The sequence below is a fragment of the Bubalus kerabau genome, chromosome 2, assembly GCF_029407905.1.
Source record: "Bubalus kerabau isolate K-KA32 ecotype Philippines breed swamp buffalo chromosome 2, PCC_UOA_SB_1v2, whole genome shotgun sequence".
NCBI classification, from domain to species: Eukaryota; Metazoa; Chordata; class Mammalia; order Artiodactyla; family Bovidae; genus Bubalus; species Bubalus kerabau.
Window position 1 is genome coordinate 42,799,562 of NC_073625.1, and position 26,873 is coordinate 42,826,434.

Sequence of the window (26,873 nt, forward strand, 5' to 3'; positions counted from 1 at the left end):
GCTTTTGTATTTGTGTCCATCTTCATGGAAACACATGTCTGAAGTCAGGGCCCAGTCTGTTCATCTGGTTCCTAAGCAAATAATCGACACTGACATCACAGGGAAAAATAATAAATCAGCCACAACTTGTATTTCTCTATTGGAGTAAAAAAAAAACAAAAACAAATAATGTGATGTGAATCTGTATATTCCCTCCTAAAAACAAATAAATGTAGACATAAACAGCATTAAGGTTTAGACACCAGATCTTAAAATTATATGTTAATAAGCTTATATTAGTAATAAATAACTTTTAAAAATAACTTATTGATGTGTTCCTAATTTTTCTTCCTCCTGTTTTTCCATCATTTCAGTTAGTGGATTTAGTTTTTCTTAAGCAATATGGAAAGAAAAATCTGAAAAATTTTCTATGGGTGAAATAATGATATAAATCATTTTGACAGTAATGCCAAGTTTCTTTGTTGAAAGAATGTCTTTCATTGTTGAAAGCATGTCTTAGTGTTAAAAATATGCAAGCATACTATTTTGTGTGTGCTCAGACACTCAGTCATATCTGACTCTTTGTGACCCCATGGACTGTAGCCCACCAGGCTCCTCTGTCCATGGAATTCTCCAGACAAGAATACTGGAGTGAGTTGCCATTTCCTAGTACCAGAGATCTTCCCAACCCAGGAATCGAACCCATGCCTTTTGAATCTCCTGCATTGCAGGTGGAGTCTTTACTGCTGAGCCACCTATTTCAATTATGGTGTAGTGATCAATATATGCAGAAGTTTCTCACTTATCACCTCATTCTAGATATTGGCTCTACTTATATTGATATTTAATTTCATAATCTATCAAAACCTGTATTAAATCTAGTTTTCATATCTACCCTGTTTTGCTATTGGGTTATATTAAATTATATAAGCATGCATTGGAAAGGATTTTCAGTTCCTCTTAACTTTGCTTGTTTTTGACCCTGAAGGTCCATCAAAACTATAAACTAAAATTTAAAGAATCAACAATAATCCAATGCTTAAAACAATTGCTATATTTTAAGCAATTTGTGGATTTCAAAGTTTAAAACTTGTTGAGTTTTATTTTTTAGACATATTATCCCTGGACAAAAACAAAGAACACAGATCTTTAAAGAGAAATTACTTCTTAAATTCTTCTGTAAAAAAAGAAAAATGAAAAACTACCACTCTCTCTTGTAAAATGTTCTGACAATAATCAAATTGCACTCTTTGTAATTAAATGTGTTGTACAGTTGGCCAAGCTGACCTCCTCGTGCTTTTGGGTGTCCCTCTGTGTAAACAGATGTGTGTATGCATGTCTGTTTGTTTTGCTGGTAATACTGGAAGAAGCCTCCTCCATGGCGTGTGATGTGCTGTTTGCTGTCAGCCGGCGTTCCTTGGAAAGTACAGGTGGCTCATTTAGAAGCAGCCATATGTCGTGTGGGTGGCTGCCTGTGAATGGGCTGCCCTGTACTGATGTCCTGCCTCACAGAAACCTCGGAAAGGACAGAGGAGACTCCAGCTCCACGAGCAATTCCATCTGCACCTGAAATCTCCACATCTGTCTGTTCTCTTCTCCTTAAGCACTTGTTGATGTGATAGTAACACTACCCATGGAGCTCTGAGCACCCAGGGTTAGGCTCTGCCTGCACGTAGACCCGCAGGGCACACAGGAAGTGCTTAGTGAGTGTGTGGAATTAGTTACTGGATGTCCTTAAAGACGGACAGTATTAACTGTTGTTTTTCTTCCTGTACAGATTGTGAGCTCCTGGTGGGGCAGGACTGAGGTTAATTAGCTTTTTATCTTCATTACCTAGCAGAATATCTGGCACACAGTAGGTACTTTATAAATGCATGTCAACTAAGTGATTTCATTCATGAATTAATGTTGTAGGTCAGAAAGCAAGATGTTCCAGGTTTATGTTCTCAATTTGATCAGTTAAATTACCTCATTTTTTTCACTTTATGCCCATTAATATAGTGGGTTAAAATTATATTGGGAAATTATAGTCTCCAATATATTTTATCCGTAAAAAAGTAGTGTTATTAGACTAAGCTTCTGCTTATAATTTACTACGTTCATCATCAGGTAGAAATCATGATTAAAAGTACATTTTAGGAGAATAGTAATACATTTACAGTCAGAGTAGAGATATTTATGTCAATATTTTTGCTTAAAACTAAAGTTGTATTATATACACTTTATGGAATACTACTCAGTCATTAAAAAGAAATAATGCCAATCACAGCACATAAACAGACCTAGAGAGTGTCATACTGAGTGAAATAAGTCAGAGAAGGAAAAAATATCATATGATATCCCTTATATGTGGAATCTAAAAAGAAATGATACAAATGAACTTATAAAACAGAAAGAGACCCACAGAGTTAGAGAATGAACTTATGGTTGCAAGGGGGTAAGGATAGTTAGGGACTTTGGGATGACATGTACACACTGCTATCTTTAAAATGCGTAACTCTTGAGGACCTACTGTATAACACATGGAACTCTGCTCAGTGTTATATGCCAGCCCAGACGGGAGAGTTTAGGGGAGAATGGATACATGTATATGTATGGCTGAGTCCCTTTGCCATTCACCTGAAACCACCACAACATTGTTAACCAGCTATACTGTAATACAAAATAAAAAATTTAAAGTTTAGGGGGAAAAACACTAAAATGTATAAAAGACATGGATCATCTGAACATATAGAGTAGTTATGCCAGACAAACATTAATATATATCAGATAAGTCACAGCTCTTTCTGTTTGTTGAAAGGAGCCACCCTTATAAAACATAAACATTCCTATTAAATGTTTTGTGTATGTCCTACTGTTAACCTCCAACAGAAAAAGAAGTGACTACAATAAGAAATAACTAAGAAAAAGTAGAGAAACTAATAGAAAATACAGGCTGAAAACAACAGAGAACAGAACCATGCATTTGTTATGCTTGTGTCCATGTTGGCTCATATTTTATGTTTCTGCTGCTCGGAAACTTGTCACAACATGCTGTTATTTGTTATTATTTCTGATTTCTCTGTTGGAGAGTAAGCTCTCTAAGGCAGCAACCTTTCTCTAAAGTTTTCTAAAGTCCCCACCACTTTTGGCACCAGGAGTCTACTTCATGGAAGACAGTTTTTCCATAGACTGGAGGTGGGGGATGGTTTCGGGATGATTCAAGCACATTACAGCTACTGTGCACTTTATTTATAATCGAATGCTGCCACTGATCTGACAGGCAGTATGGTCCTTGGCCAGGAGGTTGGGGACCCCTGCTCTAAGGCCTGCTACTTTCTGATTCTTGTCCCAAAATGCTGCAAAGCTTGTTTGTTTTTAATTATTTCCTAGAAGAAGCTGTTGGTGAAGGATTGCCTTGTTTTCCTGGATACATTCACTGGATCTGTGATGAGATGACACCATGTTATGAGTTGATGATGTTGGTGCTTCCTCTCTACCTGACACATGATCCCTATGCCTCTCATACCAGCTCTGTTCCCTTTCCTGTGTTCTCTGCTCATCACAGGCCATCTCTCTGTAGCCTCACTCATCACTTAAGTTCCCTCTGCCTGATAAGGTTTGTATGCACACATAATCTTCCCTTGTCTACTATCACATATCCCCTGCTCAGTTCAGTCGCTCAGTTGTGTCCTACTCTTTGCGACCCCATGGATCGCAGCACGCCAGGCCTCCCTGTCCATCACCAACTCCCGGAGTTCACTCAGACTCACGTCCATCGAGTCAGTGATGCCATCCAGCCATCTCATCCTCTGTCGTCCCTTTCTCCTCCTGTCCCGAATCCCTCCTAGCATCAGGGTCTTTTCCAATGAGTTAACTCTTGGCATGAGGTGGCCAAAGTACTGGAGTTTCAGCTTTAGCATCATTCCTTCCAAAGAAATCCCAGGGCTGATCTCCTTCAGAATGGACTGGTTGGATCTCCTTGCAGTCCAAGGGACTCTCAAGAGTCTTCTCCAACACCACAGTTCAAAAGCATCAATTCTTTGATGCTCAGCCTTCTTCACGGTCCAACTCTCACATCCATACATGACCACTGGAAAAACCATAACCTTGACTAGACGGACCTTTGTTGGCAAAGTAATGTCTCTGCTTTTGAATATGCTACCTAGGTTGGTCAAAACTTTCCTTCCAAGGAGGAAGCGTCTTGTAATCTCATGGCTGCAGTCACCATCTGCAGTGATTTTGGAGCCCCCAAAAATAAAGTCTGACACTGTTTCCACTGTTTCCCCATCTATTTCCCATGAAGTGATGGGACCGGATGCCATGATCTTCGTTTTCTGAATGTTGAGCTTTAAGCCAACTTTTTCACTCTCCACTTTCATTTTCATCAAGAGGCTTTTTAGTCCCTCTTCACTTTCTGCCATAAGGGTGGTGTAATCTGCATATCTGAGGTTATTGATATTTCTCCCAGCAATCTTGATTCCGGCTTGTGTTTCTTCCAATCCAGCATTTCTCATGATGTACTCTGCATAGAAGTTAAATAAGCAGGGTGACAATATACAGCCTCGACATACTACTTTTCCTATTTGGAACCAGTCTGTTGCTCCATATCCAGTTCCTTTCAACACTAAATAAGCATCTGTTCCATTTTCCTGCCTTTTTCCCCACTCCACTCCGTCATCCAGAGGGCCAATGATTATCTCTCTGAAATGCAAATGTGTTTGCATCACTGCCTGTTCAGCTGCCCTGGTTTCTCCCGGACTCCATCACACACTGACTCAGTCTCAACTCCCTGGGCTGCAGTCCAGCCCTTGCCAGTCCTGTCCATATCCACTCCATCTTCTCTGCAGCCCTCTTCCCACTCCACCCTCACGCTTAAAAAGAAGCTTCAGCAAATACCCATACTCCCAGAAATGGCTTTGCACTCCTGGGAGAGACCACATTCTTCCAGATGCCCACACACCTGTGAAGACTTGACCTGAAGCTTCTCCTCCCTCTGGTTTTATCACCTCTGATGCCAACTATCCTTTTGGACTAACTCAGGTCTTCTCCCAACCTTCCTGCTTCCTTTTGTGCCTCTCTCATCCTTCACAGGAATCTCTCCTCCTCTACTACAGCATTTATTATATTATCTTGAAAATGCTATTTTCTGGTCTGTGTAATTAACTAGACTATAAAGATAGAACCCTGTTCATTCTGTGCTTCTCAAAGTCCCTGCCCTAGAAGTGATACTAAATATGTTTGAAAATTTAGATGACACACTGATTATAAGTTATTACTGCAGTGTGTTAGAAGAGGATTCGCCCTTTTGATAACTTTAAAGACTGATTCAGAGTGAAATGAATAGTATGATTCAATAGTAATATTCAGGTGAATAGTATGAATTCTTTCAGAAAGATTTCCCAGAACATGTATTAACAATTGGAACCACTGGGTAGCTCTTCTCAAAGTCAGAGTGTAGTCAACATGAAAGATTTGTTCTGGAATTATATAATATATTCAGAATTGCACATTTCAAGATGGACTTCTGGAATTCTTAGCTGTGATTACATTCCATTATGATATCTTAGCAATATGTTTGATAAAAACCAATATGGTTCCATAAAAATAGTTAATCTCTTTGGTTATCTGATTCTCATTCTGGACTTCTTCAGTTTTTTTTTTTTTCTTTTTTTTCCCCTTTGAAGCTCAGAGCTTCTGAGCTCCATTTAAACATTATCACAATCCTGATGATTATTGCTATTCTGGGAAAATTCAGTGTCTTTCCACCAGGGCTGCTCACATAATCACAAAATAATAACAATGATAATAAAATTTAGCATGTTGGGGAAAAGAAATTGATTAAATTCAAACAACATGGCTGACCAAAAAATCAATTTGAAACCAATCACAGCATAGCTGAACAAATAGTGTAGATATATAATTTAATAGATAACAGTTTAAAAACTAAACACGCACACACACTTCACCCAGAATTTCTTTCTTGAATAATGAGATTTATGTTTAAAAACATGAGTTAATCAAATATTTCATGACACTCACAGTTAATGATTTTTACTTTCAAGTGAACCACAAAAATGAGTTTCAGAAATGCTCTCCCCCCAAACACATTTCTCTGTAGATGACTGCAAATAAAGGAAGTTAATAAAAAAGAACTTTTAAGTGTTAGGCATAGTTCTCCTTATCTGTTATCTGAATGAAGTGAGCTGTTGTTGGTTTTGCATATGGCAACATTTCTTAGATTACTAACTTTTATTTTTTTTTTTTTTGCAAAGAGTACATTGTGCAAATTGAAATGTCTTATTAGGTAAAGCAAAGAGATAATAGGTTTCTATAAACATTGTGAGGCTTTATCAATGGTGCATAGGAGAAGATATCAGAAGTGTATACATGATAAAGATTCTTCATCAGTTGTGTACTCAAAGCTCACCAGAGAATGAAGGTAGTTTCTGAAGAGTCCCTGGGATGCAGGATGAAGAATTCACAAGCCAACCGTGACCCTCACTGCCCTTCTTGGGTGTATGAAATGGATTAAGTCTACACCAGCTTCTTTTCTTTTTTTTTTTTTTTTTTTACACCAGCTTCTTTTCAAACATAAGTGCTTGATTTGGAAGATAAGAACTAGTCAAAATACTTGAGAGTTAAGTGGAAGTCTCTTGTAACAGTAATATTTTGTTAGAGTTTGGAGAGATATAAGATTTAATCCTTAAAAACATTAAAATTGGGTAATAGCTGCAAAAGATGAAGTAATAATGTTCATTAGCCTGATGTTTGGAGCTTGTTTTGACTAAAACATTTGTTCAAAGCATCTTTACTATTTATGTGACTAAGAAGAAATCACTGGAAAACAGAAAGAAATGGAATTGCTAAATAGATCCAAACAGCAATTGCAACTCTTAATAGGTAATGTTTTGACAGATAACTTTAATCTTTTTAAAGGTTCTATGGCATAAAGAAAATACAGAAAACCAGTATTTGTACACTGATTTATGTCAAGCTAGTGGCTTCAAGTTAGAAAAGGATATATTCTCTATATTTTTAAAGTCATTACTCTATAGCAGCCTTAAGAGTAGTCATTCTAAAGTCTTTTAGATTCTAATTAAAATGGAAAAACCTCTTGTTTGGAGGACTACCTCTGTTGATCTAAATTAAATGTAAGAGAATATTTTTGAGATATTTTAATGAACCACAGAAAAAATATTTTTCCTAAAATGGACACAGGGTGAACATCCCAGAATTTTATAATGCCAGTTAAGAAATCTGTTACTATACATCACTTCAACTTGGTTCACCAGTGTCTACAAGCAATACTGAAATTTTTAAGAGACAATGTTAATATTATGCCCTAATCAAATGGCAAGCCGGACTCAATTGAAATGACTCTCATTCTGTTTTTGGAGAGAGGTAGCGTATCTACTGCATGTGGATGGACTCAGAGTCCAAGGGCCAGGCTGGTTCACGGCACAAGCAGCAAGAAATAGAAATCTGGGGTTTCTGGAGATCTTTCTCTAGTCCTTTAGAGATGTTGATTCCTCTGGGGATAAATGTCTATGATTCTGCCTGTAACTGTGCATGAATTATTAAATCCTGTAAGAAGCTTTGTGCAAACAAAGCTCTTTTCACTGACTTGAAAAACTGAATTTGAGAATATCAACATAATAAAAATAAAAAAAACAAATACTTTTCAAGTTTCTGACAAGAAGAATATATTTAATATAATGACCTCAGGTAGTTCTAGAAGCTTTAGACATTTAAGTATCAATTATAGGACTTTCAGCAAAATAATGTATTTCGTGATGCCATCAAGGATTTAACGGATCTTTAAAAAAAAAAAAAAATAACAGAAGGAGCATAAGTAAAACAAGACAGCTGGCAATGGAAAGAATAAATGCCCTTTCAAAAACAGCATGACTTAACTCATCTGTGTGACAATATATAGTTTAGAAAAAGACGAAATCTTTCTAGACTGATAGAAAAAACAATAAAACAATCATTTTTCTAAAAATTCAACACAGATAAAGTTTAGTTGACATTTGTATTGATACATTGTTGTTTGTTTTTCAGTGATTCTTACTTCCTTCCTTTAAAAATGTTCACAATACAAGTTTTTGGGACAGAGGAAATGTTTCTTCAAGCTAATTTTAATATAAACACGTTCTGTGATTTTAGAACTTGAATAGCTTATTTGATGGAAGACTTTAAAAGCCATGCTATCTGAACTTAGAGGGAAAGCCTGGATAACCTTTAAGCATGAGTCTCTTGTCTGTAGAGTTGATGGCTATAAGCTAATGAGACAGCACATAAGTCACCAGGAAAATCAATGTCATTACTTTATCTTTTATAGGCATTAATCTCCAGTGAGGACAGTCTTTCATAACAAAAGTCTTCTGTATAACCAGGAAATAACTCACTGTCAGAATAAAAGGTCTCGGACAAGCTGGGCCATTTCTCTATCCAGCCCTTAATCATCCTCAGAAGGTCTTTGCGTCACAAAGTTTAGTCTTAAAAAATTACACAGAATATTGACAACTTTTCAGAATTGAGTCTCAGCCTTCTCCAGAAACTGAGAAATTATTGGTTTCTTTTAAAACTGTTTACATCTAGTTTTCATAATCTAATTTTAGGATTTAAGCATCTCCACTTTTGAAATATGTATTTATTCAACAATCATTTTATTAAGCTAAAAAATCCAGCTTTCTGGTGTTTCTGGAAGAATCAGAAGCTTGGGTTACAGGGGGTGTGGATTTTAGCAGGACAGCAGGTGATTACTGTCCCCTGGGCCACTGTCCTACAGGGACCTCACTCTGCTTTGGAGAGAACTTCGGGTCTATTGGCACTTGAGTCTGACTCCTCTCATGTCAGATTTACTTCTCCAGGTTCCTGTCACAGGAGTACAAACAAAAGGGACACGTGTTTGACTCTTTCTGTTTCTCATTTTGAGACCTAGATTTTGTCTGCTGCTTATTTCGAGTTTTATGTTCCATTGTCATTGATACTCAGATACCTAATTTGACTTCCAAATGCTGAAACAGTTTGAAACATTGGTGATTATCATTATCTGTGGAGCCCTACTCCAGCCGTCACTCTCCGCTGGCCATTGTACCCCAGCCAGTGATAGTTTCTTGTTCCGGCCACCCCGGGCAGTGGTGCTTTTGAAAGCACCACCCTGACACTGTCTCATCCAAGCCCCAAACCAATAAAATAGTAACAACAAAGACTTTGCTTCCTTTTCCCTTCTGCACAAGAGACACTATGGCTAAATAATATGCAGGGCCTTTGACAAGGCAGGAATAAGGATGGCAGTTCTATCTAAGTGAGTTCAGCAGCTTAGCATCTTCCATTCCTGGTGGTATTGGGACTATGCATCAGACTGGAGTTGTCAGGTATCTGCATGAGCCCTGAAACCCTATGTGCATGGGACCCTTCTTCTTAATTCTGATCCCCTTTGTGGCAACTTAAAATATCCTTTTGCTTTGTGCTGAAATAGATACACTGCCCTTCTGGGCATCTTGAGTTACAGCAATTTGCATTTCTTAAATAGATAAACAGTTTTCATAAAGGCACAATAAGTAAAGACTGACATTTTATAGAAAAAAAAAAGTATTTCAGGAAACTTTGCTTGGCCACTACATGTAAATTCTCAAATGTGTACTGGTTTCCCTCCCATGTACACACCAGCAGAACTCTATCTGGATTATGTAGAGATTCTGAGGATAAATGATCATGTGAATTTAAAGATGTATCTTCCTCAGTGGAAAAGCATTCAGAAAGCAAATTTGACAGAAAGACTTAGCAAAACTCACACATTCATTTTATTTTATTTTATTTTATTTTATTTTCGTGAAAAGGAAGAAGTCAAAGTTAGGTGGAAATAGATGAAAACAACCCATGTATTCCTTCAAGTTTCCAGCTCTACTTTTTTTTTAATGGTCAAAATTTGCATCATGATATGGGAAGAGAGATTTGTTAGTGTAGAACTCTCTTCACAGATGGCCTTAAATTATTGCTTCACATGAAAGCAATATACAGCTCTTGGTACCACAGAGGCTAAATCTTCACTTCTGTCATCTCTTTCTTCAAGTCTCAGAGCTTAGTTTGATGAAGTAATTATGATGATTCATTCTGGAGTTTGTGCTACACACAGAGCAGCTCAGGAACCTCACCCTGGCCCCAGGTGGGACAGAGAGCCCAGCTCCGTGAGCAGGAAGGACATGGAAATTTCCAAGCTTGAGATCTGGGCATTTTAGAGGAAGTGGGCCTGGAATGAGGGGCTTGAGTGAACACAGACAATAAGCACCTGGAGGTGGCGAGGGTGGCCCTCCTGGAAGGCCCCAGGTGTGATAAAAGGCAGTGTGGAGACAGGGAAAGCTTACGTGAACTCACTGGAGAGTCTAGATGCTGACTGGACGTGTGAGTCAGATGATGACGGCCTGGAACTCTTTGGAATAAAGACTCTCCTTGTGTTACTGAAAGTGGGGTCTAGCTGCTTGCTGCTTGAAAGCTAATACTCAAGAGGCAAGATTGGTGAAAAGGAAAGTCATTTCAGAGAGTGGCAACCAGGATAGAAGGTGGGCTCATGTCCAAAAGCTGATTCCATGCCCCCCGCACACACACACACACACACACACACACACACACACACACACACTGACACTCAGCAGGCAAGAGCTTTTATAGATGGAGGGGGCACTACCTGTAGAAACAGCACAGTCAGCTCTTACGGTCATCTTGAAACTGGCCATCAGTGGTCTGATCATTGTCTTCTTGACTGCTTTAAGTACAGTTAGTCTTCAGTTCCAGGGTCAATTTGTTAACATTTCTTTGAGACCAGTTCTAGGAATTGTGACACCTTATGTCATGGCTGCAGTCTGGGCGTCGTGTAGTTAACTTCTTCCAGCTGGTGGGGGTTTCAGTATCTTCAGGATATGGCTCAGAAAATTTTCTGCAGCCCTTGAGGAGAAACTGAACGTCCTTGACCTTGTTTAATGGCTAAACTATTAATATTTTGTTCTGTTTGAGTGCTTTCTCACTTCTCTGATTAAGCTTATTATGTGACTAAATTTTTTCTACAGACAAAAGGCAGGTGGAGGAGATGGGGTGAGGGGTGGGGGTTGGAGTGGTGGGGGAAGGACCGTACTGTCCTTCTGGGCTTCAGTCATAAGTATATTAATAGACAGGAACAAATAAAGTGGTAAAACCCCAAGAAACAAACCAGTGGTTAACAGATAAACCCAATCAAGACCCACATGTATTTCCATGTTTTTAAATTCAGAGTCTTCTTTTTCTTCCTACACGTCAAAGGACATTTAACAACCCGGTCTGTTTCATCAGTGTTTGAACCCCAATACAGATGCCACAGTGACTTCTTTCTACTCACCCCTCCCCTCCTTGCCCACAGGTTTTGACCTAGTGAAATGTGAGGACCCAGGGACCCCTAACTATGGCTACAGGATCCGGGATGAAGGCCACTTTACCGACACGGTCGTCCTATACAGCTGTAACCCGGGCTACGCTATGCACGGCGGGGGCACTCTGACCTGTCTGAGTGGAGACCGGAGAGTGTGGGACAGGCCACTGCCCTCCTGTGTAGGTGAGTTGCCTGCAAGTGCGTGCTGGGGGCAGGAAGCCCAGGGTCTTCTGACTTGATTCTCCCAGCACAGGGAGACTTCTATTGCTCTTTCTCCAGTGTGGGTTTAATCCTAATATTTGCGAGAGGCTTTCCTGGTGGCTCAATGATAAAGAATCCATCTCTCTGCCCATGTAGGAGACCCAGGTTCAGTCCCTGGCTCAGGAAGATCCCCTGGAGGAGGGCATGGCAACCCACTCCAGTATTCTTGCCTGGAGAACCCCATGGACAGAGGAGTCTGGTGGGCTACAGTCCATGGGTCACAAAAAGTGGGACACAACTGAGCCTGAGTGACTAAACAGCAAAGACAATATTGTGAGTGTGTGTGTGTGTGTGTGTGTGTGTGTGTGTGTGTGAGTGCATGTGTGTAGGTAGGAAAAACACATCTCCTAGTACTGTTTTATTGAGAAGTATTATTAGATACTATATATAGAAAAAGTAGTAGTAGCATATATAGAAGCATATATAGAATTATATAGAGAGGTATTATTACTTCTTCTATATACAGAATTATTATTAGATACTTCTTCTGTACACAGAAATATCACTAGATTTATAACATGGCCTTTCACTGTTTCACTCTCTTGACTTTGCACAGAGGATACCAACTGGGGAACAAGTAAATTTAGAAAAGCAGTGACAGGAACAGCGAGATACTGTGATTGTTTTCCTGTGTATGCAACACAAATGTGATGGTTTGGGCTTTTCAAGGTGGTTAAAGTGAAGCCTGTAAGGCCTGGAGTAAACTTATCCATTTTTTGAATCCATTGCAGCGGAATGTGGGGGGCGGATCCACGCTGCCACTTCAGGACGCATCCTGTCTCCGGGATACCCTGCTCCCTATGACAACAACCTCCACTGCACCTGGGTGGTAGAGGCAGACCCGGGGAAGACCATCAGGTACTCGTTTTATTGGGTTTCAGTGATTTGAGAATAGAAGCATGTCTCCTATTCATGTAGTGAAGATAGTAGTATATCTCTTATTATCCATGATTAGATTTAAGTTTCTGAGTCAAAGGAAAAAATGTAAACACAAGGCCAAATTTTTCATTGTCTTGCATGCTCACTTTGGTATTCCTTTGAAAACTTGTGTTAAGGCATCCATAGTAAAGATAAAAAGAAATTAAGTACATCAGCTAGCTTTGGCTGCATACAAGTGGGCCCCCAAAACTTAGTCGCTGCAAACAATTAATTGTGTGCTCATGACTTTCTGAGTTGCTGGGCAGTTCTGGTTAGTTGGGGTGAGTGGTCTAGGAGGGCCTCATGCAGGTGTGGGGGCCTTAGCTGGATGGTTAAAGGTGGGGGTCTCTCTGCATCAGGTTCTGTTCCCTTAGGAAACTAGTGATGATGGAATTTTCCTAGAAGAAAAACATGGAGGCTTTTCAAACTTCTGTTTGCATCACATTTGCTGGTGTTCCATCTACCAAAACACATCTCAGGGGAAAAAAAATGTTTGAAGAAATATATTCCACCCTTAATGGGAAAAGAATAGTCCTAAATGATGCTATTTTTAAATTAACAAGTAAACCAATGAAAAGTAATTTTTGAAAGTAAATCCTCCATGTGCCAAAGGGTGTGTCAAAACCACAGTACAGTATGTAAAGCAAGAGGACATTTCAGTTAAAATTAAGTTGTTCTTTAATTGAAGAACACGTTGAGAACATGCATTCTGTAGTCATAGCTCTTAAAGACCCCTTTTTCCTCCCACCATCTCTCCTCTTTCATTCTTTTGAATGTTAATTAAAATAAACAACAACTCTGTTCGGACTTCCCTGGTGGCTCAGTGGTAAAGAATCCGCCTGCCAATGAGTCACGGGTTTGACCCCTGATCTGGGAAGAGTCCACCTGCCTCAGAGCTCCTAAGCCCATGTGCCACAGCTACTGAGCCTGTGCTTTAGAGCCCCTGCTGAGCAACGAGAGGCCACCACAGTGAGAAGCCTGAGCACCACAGATCGAGAGTAGCTCCCGCTCTGTGCAACCAGAGAGAAACCTCCTACAGCAATGAAGATCAAGCAGCAGCCACAAATAAACACTTATAAAAAAGGAGAAGGAAAAAAAAAAAAAAACCACCCCTGAGCCAGTCTTAACCACTCCCTCCAATCTTCTTCCTGTTTTCTGTGTTATTACACTGACCAGAGTTTAAAAGAATCTGGGCATCAGCTCCTTTAAATACGAGAAAAATCTGAAAGAGACATATGCAAAGCAGAAACCTCTTTATGGGGCAAGTGGATATATGAAAACATTCAGGAACTAGTGGATTTTGTCCTTACTCACAAATGGTTTGCCCAGCAAACTTAGTAAATGTATCCTCCTGCAACTTTAATAAGATGGGATGCTCAGGAGAGAGGGTGCCTGCTCATCCCATTTGGTGACACTCTGTTTTTCTTTGATGGCCTCCATCCTCCCTGAAATTTACCAGACTTTCTTGACATTTGGTCACATCAACATCTTGGGAGTGAGTTATACTCACATGGAACAAACTATTACCACTTTCAAACCCTCCAAAATAAATATCCTAATCATGTACATGGAACAAGAGAAGGAATTTAGATAATGTAAATGTTGCAAAAGTAACTCATTTAAATAATGCATTTAAAAATTTAAGTGTCCTTAGTTAAGAACAATGATTAATTAGGTAATTGTGCCATCTATTGAGGCACAAATAGGGCATGTTTGAATAAAAGAATTTGAATCTGTATTCTTCATAAAGGGCTCTGCAGATGTCTCAGTGGTAAACAATCTATCTGCCTGCCAATGTAGGAGACTCAGGTTCAGTCCCTGGGTTAGGAATATCCCCTGGAGGAGGAAATGGCAACCCATTCAATATTTATGCCTGGGAAATTCCATGGACAGAGGAGCTGGTAGGCTACAATCCATGGGGCTGCAAAGAGTTGGACACAACTCAGTGACCCAACAACAAAAATCTTCATAAAAATCAGTAGTCACGTACAAGTGAACTATATAGAATTAAGTATTACTTCTTAACTTTAAATTCCTGAATGCTTGATCTAAATGATATAAAAACCGTTACACTGAATTTGATTGTGAAAAACCCTAGGAACCATCTGTGAGTCATGAAATGACTTTACATAAACAGGATATCTTTCCTCTTAGGCAGATTTCAAAATTTTCTACTTCTTTTTTTAATTTATTTTGATTTTAATTGGAGGCTAATTACTTTAAAATATTGTGGTGGTTTTTGCCATACATTCACACAAATCAGCCATGGGTGTACATGTGTTCCCCATCCTGACCCTCCCTTCCTCCTCCCTCCCCATCCCATCTCTCTGGGTCATCCCAGTGCACCAGCCAAGAGCACCCTATATCATGCATTGAACCTGGACTGGTGATCTATGTCATATATGATAATATACATGTTTCAATGCTATTCTCTCAAATCATTCCACCCTCACCTTCTCCCACAGAGTCCAACAGTCTGTTCTTTACAACTTTGTCTCTTTTGCTGTCTTGGATATAGGGTCATCATTACCATCTTTCTAAATTCCATATATCTGCATTAATATACTGTATTGGTGTTTTTCTTTCTGACATAATTTGCTCTGTATAATAGGCTCCAGTTTCATCCACCTCATTAGAACTGATTCAAATGCATTCTTTTTAATAGCTGAGTAATATTCCATTGTGTATATGTACCACCACTTTCTTATCCATTCATGTGCCGATGGACATCTAGGTTGCTTCCATGTCCTGGCTATTGTAAACAGTGCTGCGATGAACATTGGGGTACACATGTCTCTTTCAATTCTGGTTTCCTCTGTGTATGCCCAGCAGTGGGATTACTGGGTCATATGGCAGTTCTATTTCCAGGTTTTTAAGGAATCTCCACACTGTTCTCCATAATGGCTGTACTAGTTTGCATTCCCACCAACAGTGTAAGAGGGTTCCCTTTTCTCCACAACCTCTTCAGCACTTATTGTTCGTAGACTTTTTGATAGCAGCCATTCTGACTGGCGTGAAATGGTACCTCATTGTGGCTTTGATTTGCCTTTCTCTGATAATGAGTGATGTTGAGCATCTTTTCATGTGTTTGTTAGCCATCTGTATGTCTTCTTTGGAGAAATGCCTGTTTAGCTCTCTGGCCCAATTTTTGATTGGGTCACTTATTTTTCTCAAATTGAGCTGCAGGGGTTGCTTGTATATTTTTGAGATTAATTCTTTGTCAGTTGCTTCATTTGCTATTATTTTCTCCCATTCTGAAGGCTGTCTTTTCACATTGCTTATAGTTTCCTTAGTTTTGCAAAAGCTTTTAAGTTTAATTAGGTCCCATTTGTTTATTTTTTGCTTTTATTTCCATTACTCTGGGAAGTGGGTCATAGAGAATCCTGCTGTGATTTATGTCAGAGAGTATTTTGCCTATGTTTTCCTCTAGGAGTTTTATAGTTTCTGGTCTTACATTTAGATCTTTAATCCATTTTGAGTTTATTTTTGTGTATGATGTTAGAAGGGTTCTAGTCTCATTCTTTTACAAGTGGTTGACCAGTTTTCCCAGTACCACTTGTTAAAGAGATTGTCTTTTCTCCATTGTATATTCTTGCCTCTTTTGTCAAAGATGAGGTATCCATAGGTGTGTGGATTTATCTCTGGGCTTTCTATTTTGTTCCATTGATCTATGTTTCTGTCTTTGTGCCAGTACCATACTGAATTGATGACTGTTGCTTTGTAGTATATTGATTTATGGATTCCTCCAGTTGATTCCTCCAGTTCCATTCTTCTTTCTCAAGATTGCTTTGGCTATTTGAGGTTTTTTGTAATTCCATACAAAATTGTGAAATTATTTTTTCTAATTCTCTGAAAAATATCTTTGGTGGCTTGATAGGGATTGCATTGAATCTATAGATTGCTTTGGGTAGTATACTCATTTTCACTATATTGATTCTTCCAATCCATGAACATGGTATATTTCTCCATCTATTTGTGTCATCTTTGATTTCTTTCATCAGTGTTTTATAGTTTTGAATATATAAGTCTTTTGCTTCTTTAGCTAGATTTATTCCTAAGTATTTTATTCTTTTCATTGCAATGGTGAATGGAATTGTTTCCTTTTTTAATATAAATGTATTTATTTTAATTGCAGGCTAATTACTTTACAATATTGTATTGGTTTTGCCATACATCAACATGAATCCACCATGGGTGTACACATGTTCCCCATCCTGAACCCCCCTCCCACCTCCCTCCCCATACCATCCCTCTGATTTCTCTTTCTGTTTTCTCATTGTTAGTGTATAGGAATGCAAGGGATTTCTGTGTGTTAATTTTATATCCTGCAACTTTACTGTATTCATTGATTAACTCTAATAATTTTCTGGTGGAGTCTTTAGGGTTTCCTATGTAGAAGATCATGTCATCTGCAATCAGTCAGAGTTTTACTTCTTCTTTTCCAATCTGGATTCTTTTTATTTCTTTTTCTGTTCTGATTGCTGTGGCCAAAACTTCCAAACTATGTTGAATAGTAGTGGAGAGAGTGAGCATCCTTGCCTTGTTCGTGATGTTAGAGGAAATGCTTTCAATTTTTCACCATTGAGAATAATGTTTGTTGTGGGTTTATCATATATGGCTTTTTTTATGTTGACGTATGTTCCTTCTATGCTTGATTTCTAGAGGGTTTTTATCATAAATCGATGTTGAATTTTGTAAAAGGCTTTCTTTGCATCTATTGAGATAATCATATGGTTTTTATCTTTTAATTTGTTAATGTGGTGTATCACATTGATTGACTTGCAAATAGTGAAGAATACTTGCATCCCTGGGATAAAGCCCACTTGGTCATGATGTATGATCTTTTTAAAATGTTGTTGGATTCTGTTTGCTAGAATTTTGTTAAGGATTTTTACATTTATGTTCATCAGTGATATTGGCCTGTAGTTTTATTTTTTTGTGGCATCTTTGTCAGGTTTTGATATTAGGATGATGGTAGCCTTATAGAACGAGTTTGGAAGTTTATCTTCCTCTGCAATTTTCTGGAAGAGTTTGAGTAGGATAAGTGTTAGTGCTTCTCTAAGTTTTTTGGTAGAATTAAGCTGTGAAGCCATCTTGTCCTGGGCTTTTGTTTGTTGGAAGATTTCTGGTTATGGTTTCAATTTCTGTGCTTGTGATGGGTCTGTTAAGATTTTCTATTTCTTCCTGGTTCAGTTTTGGAAAGTTGTACTTCTCTAAGAATTTGTCTATTTCTTCCAAGTTGTCAATTTTTTTGGCATATAATTGCTGATAGTAGTCTCTTATGATCCTTTGTATTTCTGTGTTGTCTGTTGTGATTTCTCCATTTTCATTTCTAATTTTGTTGATGTGATTCTTCTCCCTTTGTTTCTTGAAGAGTCTGGCTAATGGTTTGTCTATTTTATTTATCTTCTCAAAGAACCAGCTTTTGGCTTTGTTGATTTTTGCTATGATCTCTTTTGTTTCTTTTGCATTTATTTCTGCCCTAATTTTTGTGATTTCTTTCCTTCTACTAACCCTGGGGTTCTTCATTTCTTCCTTTTCTAGTTCTTTAGGTGTAGAGTTAGGTTATTTATTTTATTTCTCTCCTGTTTCTTGAAGCATGCCTGTATTGCTATGAACCTTCCCTTTAGCACTGCTTTTATTGAATCCCATAGGTTTGGGTTGTTGTTTTTTCATTTTCATTCATTTCTATGCATATTTTGATTTCTTTTGTGATTTGTTGGTTACTCAGAAGTGTGTTGTTTAACTTCCATATGTTTGTATTTTTAATAGTTTTTTCTTGTAGTTGACATCTAATCTTATTGCACTGTGATCAGAAAAGATGCTTGAGATGATTTCAATTTTTTTAATTTACCAAGGTTAAATTTATGGAGAAGGTTCTGTGTGCACTTGAGAAAAAGATGAAATTTATTGTTTTAGGGTGAAATGTACTATAGATATCAATTAGGTCTAACTGGTCCATTGTATCATTTAAAGTTTGTGTTTCCTTGCTAATTTTCTGTTTAGTTGATCTATCCATAGGTGTGAGTGGGATATTAAAGTCTCCCACTATTATTGCATTACCATTAATTTCCCCTTTCATACTTGTTAGCATTTGCCTTACATATTGTGGTGCTCCTATGGTGGATACATATATATTTATGATTTTTATATCTTCTTGGATTGATCCTTTGATCATTATGTAGTGTCCTTCTTTGTCTCTTTTCATGGCCTTTATTTCAAAGTCTATTTTATCTGCCATAAGTATTGCTACTCCTGCTTTCTTTTGGTCTCCATTTGCATGAAATATCTTTTTCCAGCCCTTCACTTTCAGTCTGTATGAGTCCCTAGGTTTGAGGTGAATCTCTTCTAGACAGCATATATAGGGTTCTTGTTTTTGTATCCATTCTACTTCTTAAACACCCTCTTGTGATTTGTTTCCCAAGAACCAGAAAACAGCACTTATTCTCCTAAATGCAAAGCAAGTGACAGACAGTCTGCAGGTGAATCTAATACTTCATTAACATTTTAATAAGAAAAGAGATAAGAAATTAATAAAGAATAAGATGAAGTAATAAAAAATATACTTTTTTTAAAATCATGAACTGACTTTGTCATATAACCATTAATGTTCTAGGAAAACAAAAATGTTGCCTACACCAATTTGTTGTTTGGTGAATTTTTTCTTCTTGTGCCTATCTTTTAAGTTACTCAGTTTGTAAATGAATCTTTTTATTTAAGGCATAAAATCCTTCCTAATAAGGAAGTTAGGAAGCAAACATCAGCTCTTATAATTAATTTACTCTGTCAATGTCCAACTTTATCCCAAAATGTTTCTGGTGATTTTGGTTCATTAAGAAATTATGTACTACTTTTAGTATGGCAGTCTAGAAAATAACATACTTAAAAGTACATAATATATAATTTTAGATTTAAAATGGTACTGACACCAAGAAAAATTAGAGCTTGGTCTCAGCTTGGATATCTTGTCTAGTTTACTGAATCTTTTTTATTTCATTGGTATCAGAGACAATATTATCTCAACTGTTTGCTTGAAAGTGAGGAATATGTCAGTCATGTAGATATGAATCCAGGGATTAATTTATGTATTAAAAATTCTTAATATGAATGGAATGCCTTACTACCATACATTCTATTACGGTTTGTTAAATGTCAATGTTTTTCACTCTTAAAGAATAAATAAGCAACAAAATCTCAGAAACTATGAAAGGCTTGGTTCAACATTTCATGCCAATTATTACTGTGTTTATTTTTATTTGGGGGGGGGCAGAGTGGTTTCTGATGTATTTTGCTATCACTTTTTGCTCAAGATAATAGAAGACGTGAAAATAGTTATTGTTATAGGACACTTGGGTCTAAAAGATGTTTATAATTTTCACACGCATCCTACAAAGCAGTTTCCATAACAAAATTTAATTAAAAGTCTAATCATAAGACAGTGCAGTAAATTTAGGCACTTGAAGAGTTATGTGTAAACATGTGTCTGAGACCTAGTACATTTCATTCTGTGCACAGCTGTCATTTATACAGCAAAGGTAGCAGCATTGTAAACACGTCCCGCAAACAGCATCAAGATAGTGTTCTGCATAATCATATGTCTATATTGTTCCTTGGCTTTAATTGCTTTTTCACAAGTCTAATTGTCTGGAAAATTCACTTTGAGAATATTTCTGTTCTTTCTTACAAAATTGCATTTGGACATGTAGTTGTTGTTATCACTGTTGTTGTTCAGTCACTAAGTCGTGTCCTACTCTTTGTGACCCCATGAACTACAGCACAACAAGCTCCTATGTCCTTCACTACCTCCCGGAGTTTGCGCAAATTCATGTCCATTGAATTTGTGATGCTATCTAACCATCTCATCCTCTGCTGCCCCCTTCTGTTGCCTTCAATCTTTCCCAGCATCAGGGGATTCTATTAGAAATAGCTCATGCAGTATTGAAAATATTAGAGGCCTATCAAACATGCATTCTTTTTTTTTTTAATTTTATTTTATTTTTAAACTTTACATAATTGTATTAGTTTTGCCAAATATCAAAATGAATCCGCCACAGGTATACATGTGTTCCCCATCCTGAACCCTCCTCCCTCCTCCCTCCCCATTCCATCCCTCTGGGTCGTCCCAGTGCACCAGCCCCAAGCATGCATTCTTTACCAGCTGAGCCACCAGGAAAGCTCCAGTGCGGGAGACCCAGGTCCAATCCCTGGGTCGGGAAGATCCCCTGGAGAAGGGAAATGGCAACCCACTCCAATATTCTTGCCTGGAGAATCCCATGGACAGAGGAGCCTGGTGGGCTTGCAGTCCATGGGGTCACAAGAGCCGGACATGACTTAGCAACTAAACCACCACCACTAAACATGCATTAAGACTGTCAAAACTGCTCCTGTGCAAACTTTTAAAGAAAGCGCAATGTAGATTGTGGTTTGGCTGTGCTGGGCTATATAGAAATTAGGGGAAAGATCTGGTCTGTAGATCTAGGATAATTTTAAATTATTTTTGACCAACTTTCAAGGTCCCTGTGAGACACAGACTCAGAAAATGATTCCACTTAACTGGACATTTTTCTCTGAGTTTGAGGTCAAACTGTGGTAAATGTGCCGGGAGTATAAATCACAAGTTTTTTGATGACATGACTGACAGACTCGGGGACAGGAATCAAAACATCTCAAATGCCCCTTTTCTTTTAGGACCACAGTGGGATATCCCATTTATTTTTGTGATAACATGAGGAAATAGCAGTCAAGAGAATTCCAGCCCTCCAAAGAAAAGAGAGCAGTAGCACTTCAAAGTCTACCCCGTGTGTGAGGCTGGACCCCAGCACTCCTTAGCCGGAGCCAGGGAAGCAGCTGCAGCGTTTAGGGAACCAGACCAGCCACCCACAGAGGGTGGGGGGCAGAACCCTGCAGGTACCTCTCACAGGTGCAAGATCCTGATACAAGCAATTTTAGTCACCTTGCTTCATGAAACTACACCAGTGCTGCAATAAAAGGGTTCATTCACATTTAGTTACCTTTGCAGATGTGCCATGAAGGATTTCATGAAGCACAGACTTCCTCTTAGCCCTTCAGTCTCAGTTTAAACCACAGACACACCTGATTATGTTATGGACCTCCCAGTGCAGGATCACTCACCAGGCATCTGCGCTTCGTTCAAGCACAGACAGCAAAGCATGCCCTTGGGTTTCTTCCTTGTCTCCCAGTGATGATCCCACTTGACACTACAAAAATGGATCATCAGAAAGGGAACTGGCCAATGAAAATGAAAGTGTAGGAAGAACTGAAAAGTGATTAACTCTGGAAGTGAAATTCTAATCACATATGAATGGGGTTTAGGAGAAATAGTTAATTGAGGGGTGGGGGATTGGCATGGCTGCTGTTCCAGAGGCCAATGCCTCACAGACACCCTGCAGACACACCTTCAGGATAACTATTATCATTTCCTCCAAGCCTCTTTACTCCTGATCTTTGTTAATGCTTGTCTTCCTCCAAATGGTGGAGGTTTTTATTTTCAATAATAATATGTTCTACTCTTCCTTATTTTTTACTCCCCAATCTCCAATATTCTCCCAACTGAAAAAAACACCAGGTATTAGTCTATTGATATATCTCTTCATAATAGGCTCTGAGAAAAAGTGAGCCAAAGCCTTGTCAGATCTCCCCTTGTTTGTGTCCTTTCTATCCATGATGCCCGGTTCCTACTTCACGGGCCGTTACTCTGCTCTTACTCTAACTTTCTCCCTGCCCAGCCTCCCAAATCCACCCTTTGCTCCCTCCTGCTCTCAGGCATGCCTTGGCTAATCGGCAGGTGTAAGCTCCTTAGACAGACAGAAACACTCTCTGGACTTGGTGTCTGGTCCCCTACAGGTTTGGCCCAATGACTCACATGCATGTTATGCTCAGCACAAATGAAGCGTCCGTGAGTCTCCAATCCCAGCTTTGTCATCAGGGCTCACTTTCCACCTGTGCTCCTTGCAGTTTCTGACTTTTGCCCCACCTCTAAATTCTTGCCATCCTTGGGGACCGAGTTAAAAGGTCAACCAGAATTTCATTTTTATCATCTTATCTAAAAATAATCTGCTCCCTTCTCTGGACTCGGTGTCTGTCCCACCGCCCCTTCCTTCTGAAGTAGGGCTGTTGCTACACAGCAAAACATCCAGGCCAGCCTCTTAGTATCAGGGCTCCTCCCTCCCTCCCACACCCGTGTGGCTGCACATCTCGATAATTCCACGTCTGGAGCCCCCTTGTCCAGACCCCTATGATTCACTGGGCCTATTATCCAACCATCCTGCCCGGCTTTTTCTCAACCACTGCTCCCACACTTAAGGAACCGGTTTTATTTTTTTAATTAAAATATTAATTTTATATGGTTGAAAAATGAACGTATAGACATCTTCAAAAGCATTTTAAAAAAGGCATGTATTTCCCACATATTGGACGTCATTGTTACCATGTTGACATATGTCTTATATGGACTTTTAAAATTTTTATTTATTCTGTATTAGAATATAGCCAATTAACAAAATGTGACAGTTTCAGGTAAACAGCGAAGGGACTCAGCTATGCATATCAGTTCAGTTCAGTTCAGTTGCTCAGTTGTTTCTGACTCTTTGCGACCATGCATATACATGTATCCATTTTCCCCCAAACTCCCCTCCCATCCAGCCTGCCTTACATGAACTTTTACATAAGTTACAGTATGGGTAACCACAATTAAATATTATTTCTCTTGCTGGTTGTTTACAAGATTTCTAATTTTCATCATTTCTAGTTTTCAATATTACATGTAATTATATGGCAAATAGTATCACAAGTAAAGCTTTGCTTCTATTGATAATTAATACCTTGGAATAAATTCTTAGGAAGATTCTTTCTGGGTCAAATGATTGAATCATTTTTATGTGTCTTAATACAAATAGTTCTATCAAACAAAGCTGATCATATCACTTGCCCACTTTAAAAATATACATACTTTGCTCATTATGTGCAGAATAAACTCAAGTTCAGCTTCATGATATTCAAAGTTATTTATTTTCTCAATTTTTGAAATACCAGAAAACTGTGGCAGAAAGACAAAAAGCCTGGAAAGCAGTTTGCTATAATCCTAGATGCAAAAGATAACATCAGTTTAAAATTTGGTGTATAGTTGTGTAATTTCTTATATATATATGTTTAATTGTTTAAACTATTAATTAATGTCTACTTGTTTAATTATTTTTGAAAAATAGTATCATACCTTAATATTATTCTGAAGATTTTCTTCAGTCAATAAACATGGTCAAAGTTTTATATCCTTACTTGTAATTCCACCTCATTCTATTTAGTCGTGGAAGAAGATTCCATTGCCTGAATGCACCATAATTTATTTAAACTGTACCCTATTGGGATATTCCGATTGTTTTCAGCTTTTCACTGATATCAGCCACACTAACATCTTCCCAATATATCACCTCGAGGGTACTTCCTATGATGAATTTCTAAAGCTAGACTTGCTGTTTATGCACATTTAAATCTTTATGGCCATTAACAAATTGCTTTTAAAAAGAGAAGATATGGCCTCCAATAGCATATGAAAAGGTGGAGTCTCCACATTCTCACAGAAACAGAATGAAGTGTCATTATCTCGGCCAATCTGGTAGGAAAGAAAATCTGTACATCATTTTACTTGTTATATTTGTAACTTTTGCATTTTCACACTCGTAGTGTGTTCATGAATGTATTTGTTTAGTCACTTTCTGTCTCATCCTCTTATTGAATTATCATTGCTATTTCTCTCTGCCTGACAAGACCCTTCCCAGACAACTTGAACAGAATAAACATACCTGACACTTTGTTCATCCAGTGCTCTGTCCACATGTATTAAAGCTTGTGACACTGTACATTGCAAAGTGTATTTTCTCTTTCTTTTCTTATTTTTTAAATTGTGAAAATATGACAACACATTTACAGGAGACTTGGAAAGTTACAAACAGTTCCACTATATATTACAATTATTTTTAAGTAGATAAATTAAGATCTTTAGTTGGAGTTTCATTACCAAAGTCTCAAAAATTAATGGAATGAATAGACAGAAAAGTAGAAAGATACAGTAGACCAGAAAAGCACAATGAACAAATTCAACATAACTAAGATTTACACAATTTTCACACAATAGCAGATACAAATTCTATTCAAGTTCCCATACACTGTAAACCAGGAGACACTGTAACACATACAGGGACATAAAACAAGATGCAAAAATTTCCTGGTCTAAAGGCATTGAAATCATACAGAGTCTGTTCTCTTTATCTCTGTGGAATTATGTTAGAAATCAATATCAAAAGATATGTGAAAATCACCCACATATTTTCAAGTGCAATATGACATTTACTAGGAGAGATCTTTGACTTAACCATGAAAGCCTCAATAAAACAACGAGGGTGATTGCAGAGAATAAAGCATTTAAATGAGAAATTAATATCAAATATAGTTTTTGAAAAATCCAAGTGCTTGAAAATTAAATGTTCAGCAAAGTGTATTTTTTTCTTGAATGACTGTGTAAATAAATAGTAGTTTCTTTAGGATGGTACTTTTTAAAATCAGTTTTTAAACTTTCCCTACCTAGTAGTATAATGTCTGCATATTGACTTTCATTACTTTTTAATGAAAAATGACCATTTCTTTATCTATATTACAATGTTGTTATATCATTGTTGGACTTCCCTGGTGGCTCAGTAATAAAGAATCTGCCTGCCAGTACAGGAGACAGGGGTTCAATCCCTGGGTCAGGAACATCCCCTGGAGAAGGAAATGGCAACCCACTCCCGTATTCTTGCCTGGAGAATTCCATGGACAGAGAAGCCTGATGGGCTACAGTCCATGGGGTCGCAAAGAGTCAGACATGACTGAGTTACTAAACAAGAACCACAATATAATTTGTGAATTTGCATGGTATTTCCCAAATGGCAAAACTTACAGCCCCAGGGTGGATCTTCATGTGTTTGTCTATGTCTTCTCATTAGCATGGATTGTAGGCACATAAGACTATCCCAATCACAATTGTACAGTTTATTTATCAAAACTCCCAGTGGAGCCAGCAATCAGATCAGAGCCCAGGGTATGCTCTTTGAGCTCCATTCAGGCTCCATTCATTCTTAAGGATAATCACTATCTTGACTTCAGAGGCGTTTTTGCCTTACTTTGAACTTTATGAAAATTGAGTTCTCCATTGTGTCTTGATTTCCTCCACCTTCCCTCCCATTGGTACAGGAAAATTATTCCATTGCATTAGTAGACCATAATTTATTCATTCATTCTGTGTGTTGATGGGCATGTGGACTGTTTTTAGTCCGATCTGAGGTTATTGCAAACTGTGTTGTGTTGAGTGTGCTTTCATGTATTGTGCGGTGATTGTGTGTGTGCTTTTCTCTCGGGCGTGCACTGCACTCAGCTCTTGTAGGTGCTGTCAGATGATTTCCTGATGTGGCTACACCTCCGCACTCCCATCACAGTGTGGGTCCCTCTCAGGTACTTCTGCTTTCACTGTGCTTGGCCTTGATGGTCTTTCGTTTTAGTCATTCTAGCAGGTATATAGTTGTTTTAATTTGCTTTTCCCTGATGATTGATCATGGCCATCACTTTTTTATATTTATTGGTCTCTTGAGTATCCTCTTTTATGAATTTTCAGTTGAAGTCATTTGTCCATCTCTTTTCATATGGGAATACCTGTCTTTTACTTATTGATTTGTATACAGTTTTTATACATCTGAATGCAACCTTTTGTTGACTCTATATTCAGCAGCTATATTCTTATACTCTGGTCTGTCTTTCTGGTTTCATAATGATGTCTTTTGTTAAAGACAAGTTTTCCACTTCAATGAATCAAATTCATTTTGGCTCATTTTTTTTCATAGCTAGTGTGTTTATCTGTTTTCAAATTGAGTTATATCAATTTTTATCTTAACATTTTTGTGTCCAGTTTAAGAAATCTTGCCTCTCCAAAATTATAAAAGCATTATCTTAGGATTTTTGCAGAAGACTTATTTTATCTTCCACATTTACATGTCTGCATTCCATCTGGAATTAATTTTTGTGTATTATGAAGAAAATTTAAGGAATTTTTTTTGTCCACAGTGCAGTTCAATTGACCATTTGTTGATAAGCCAGTGTTTCTCCATTAACTGCAGTGCAAACTTTTTCATGAACCAGATAGTTATATATATAAAACTGTCAACCTGGAATCTATATTCAAACTGCCTATCATCCCTTTATAAGAGTTCCAGTTTTGCAAGTTATTTTGGTTATTCCTTGCAGCTTGTGGGATCTTATTTTCCTGACCAAGGGCTGAAGCCTG

At 38.0% G+C, this 26,873-nt stretch overlaps 1 protein-coding gene across 1 annotated transcript in view; it reads left to right on the plus strand.

Annotated features, from left to right (window-relative positions):
* Window positions 1-26,873, plus strand: part of CSMD1 (CUB and Sushi multiple domains 1) — a 1,679,419-nt gene that overhangs the window by 1,359,280 nt on the left and 293,266 nt on the right. The window contains exons 23-24 of the mRNA XM_055567572.1: window positions 11,357-11,548; window positions 12,358-12,484. Of these exons, the coding sequence (XP_055423547.1) occupies window positions 11,357-11,548; window positions 12,358-12,484 (319 nt within the window). The remainder of the gene's footprint in view (window positions 1-11,356; window positions 11,549-12,357; window positions 12,485-26,873) is intronic.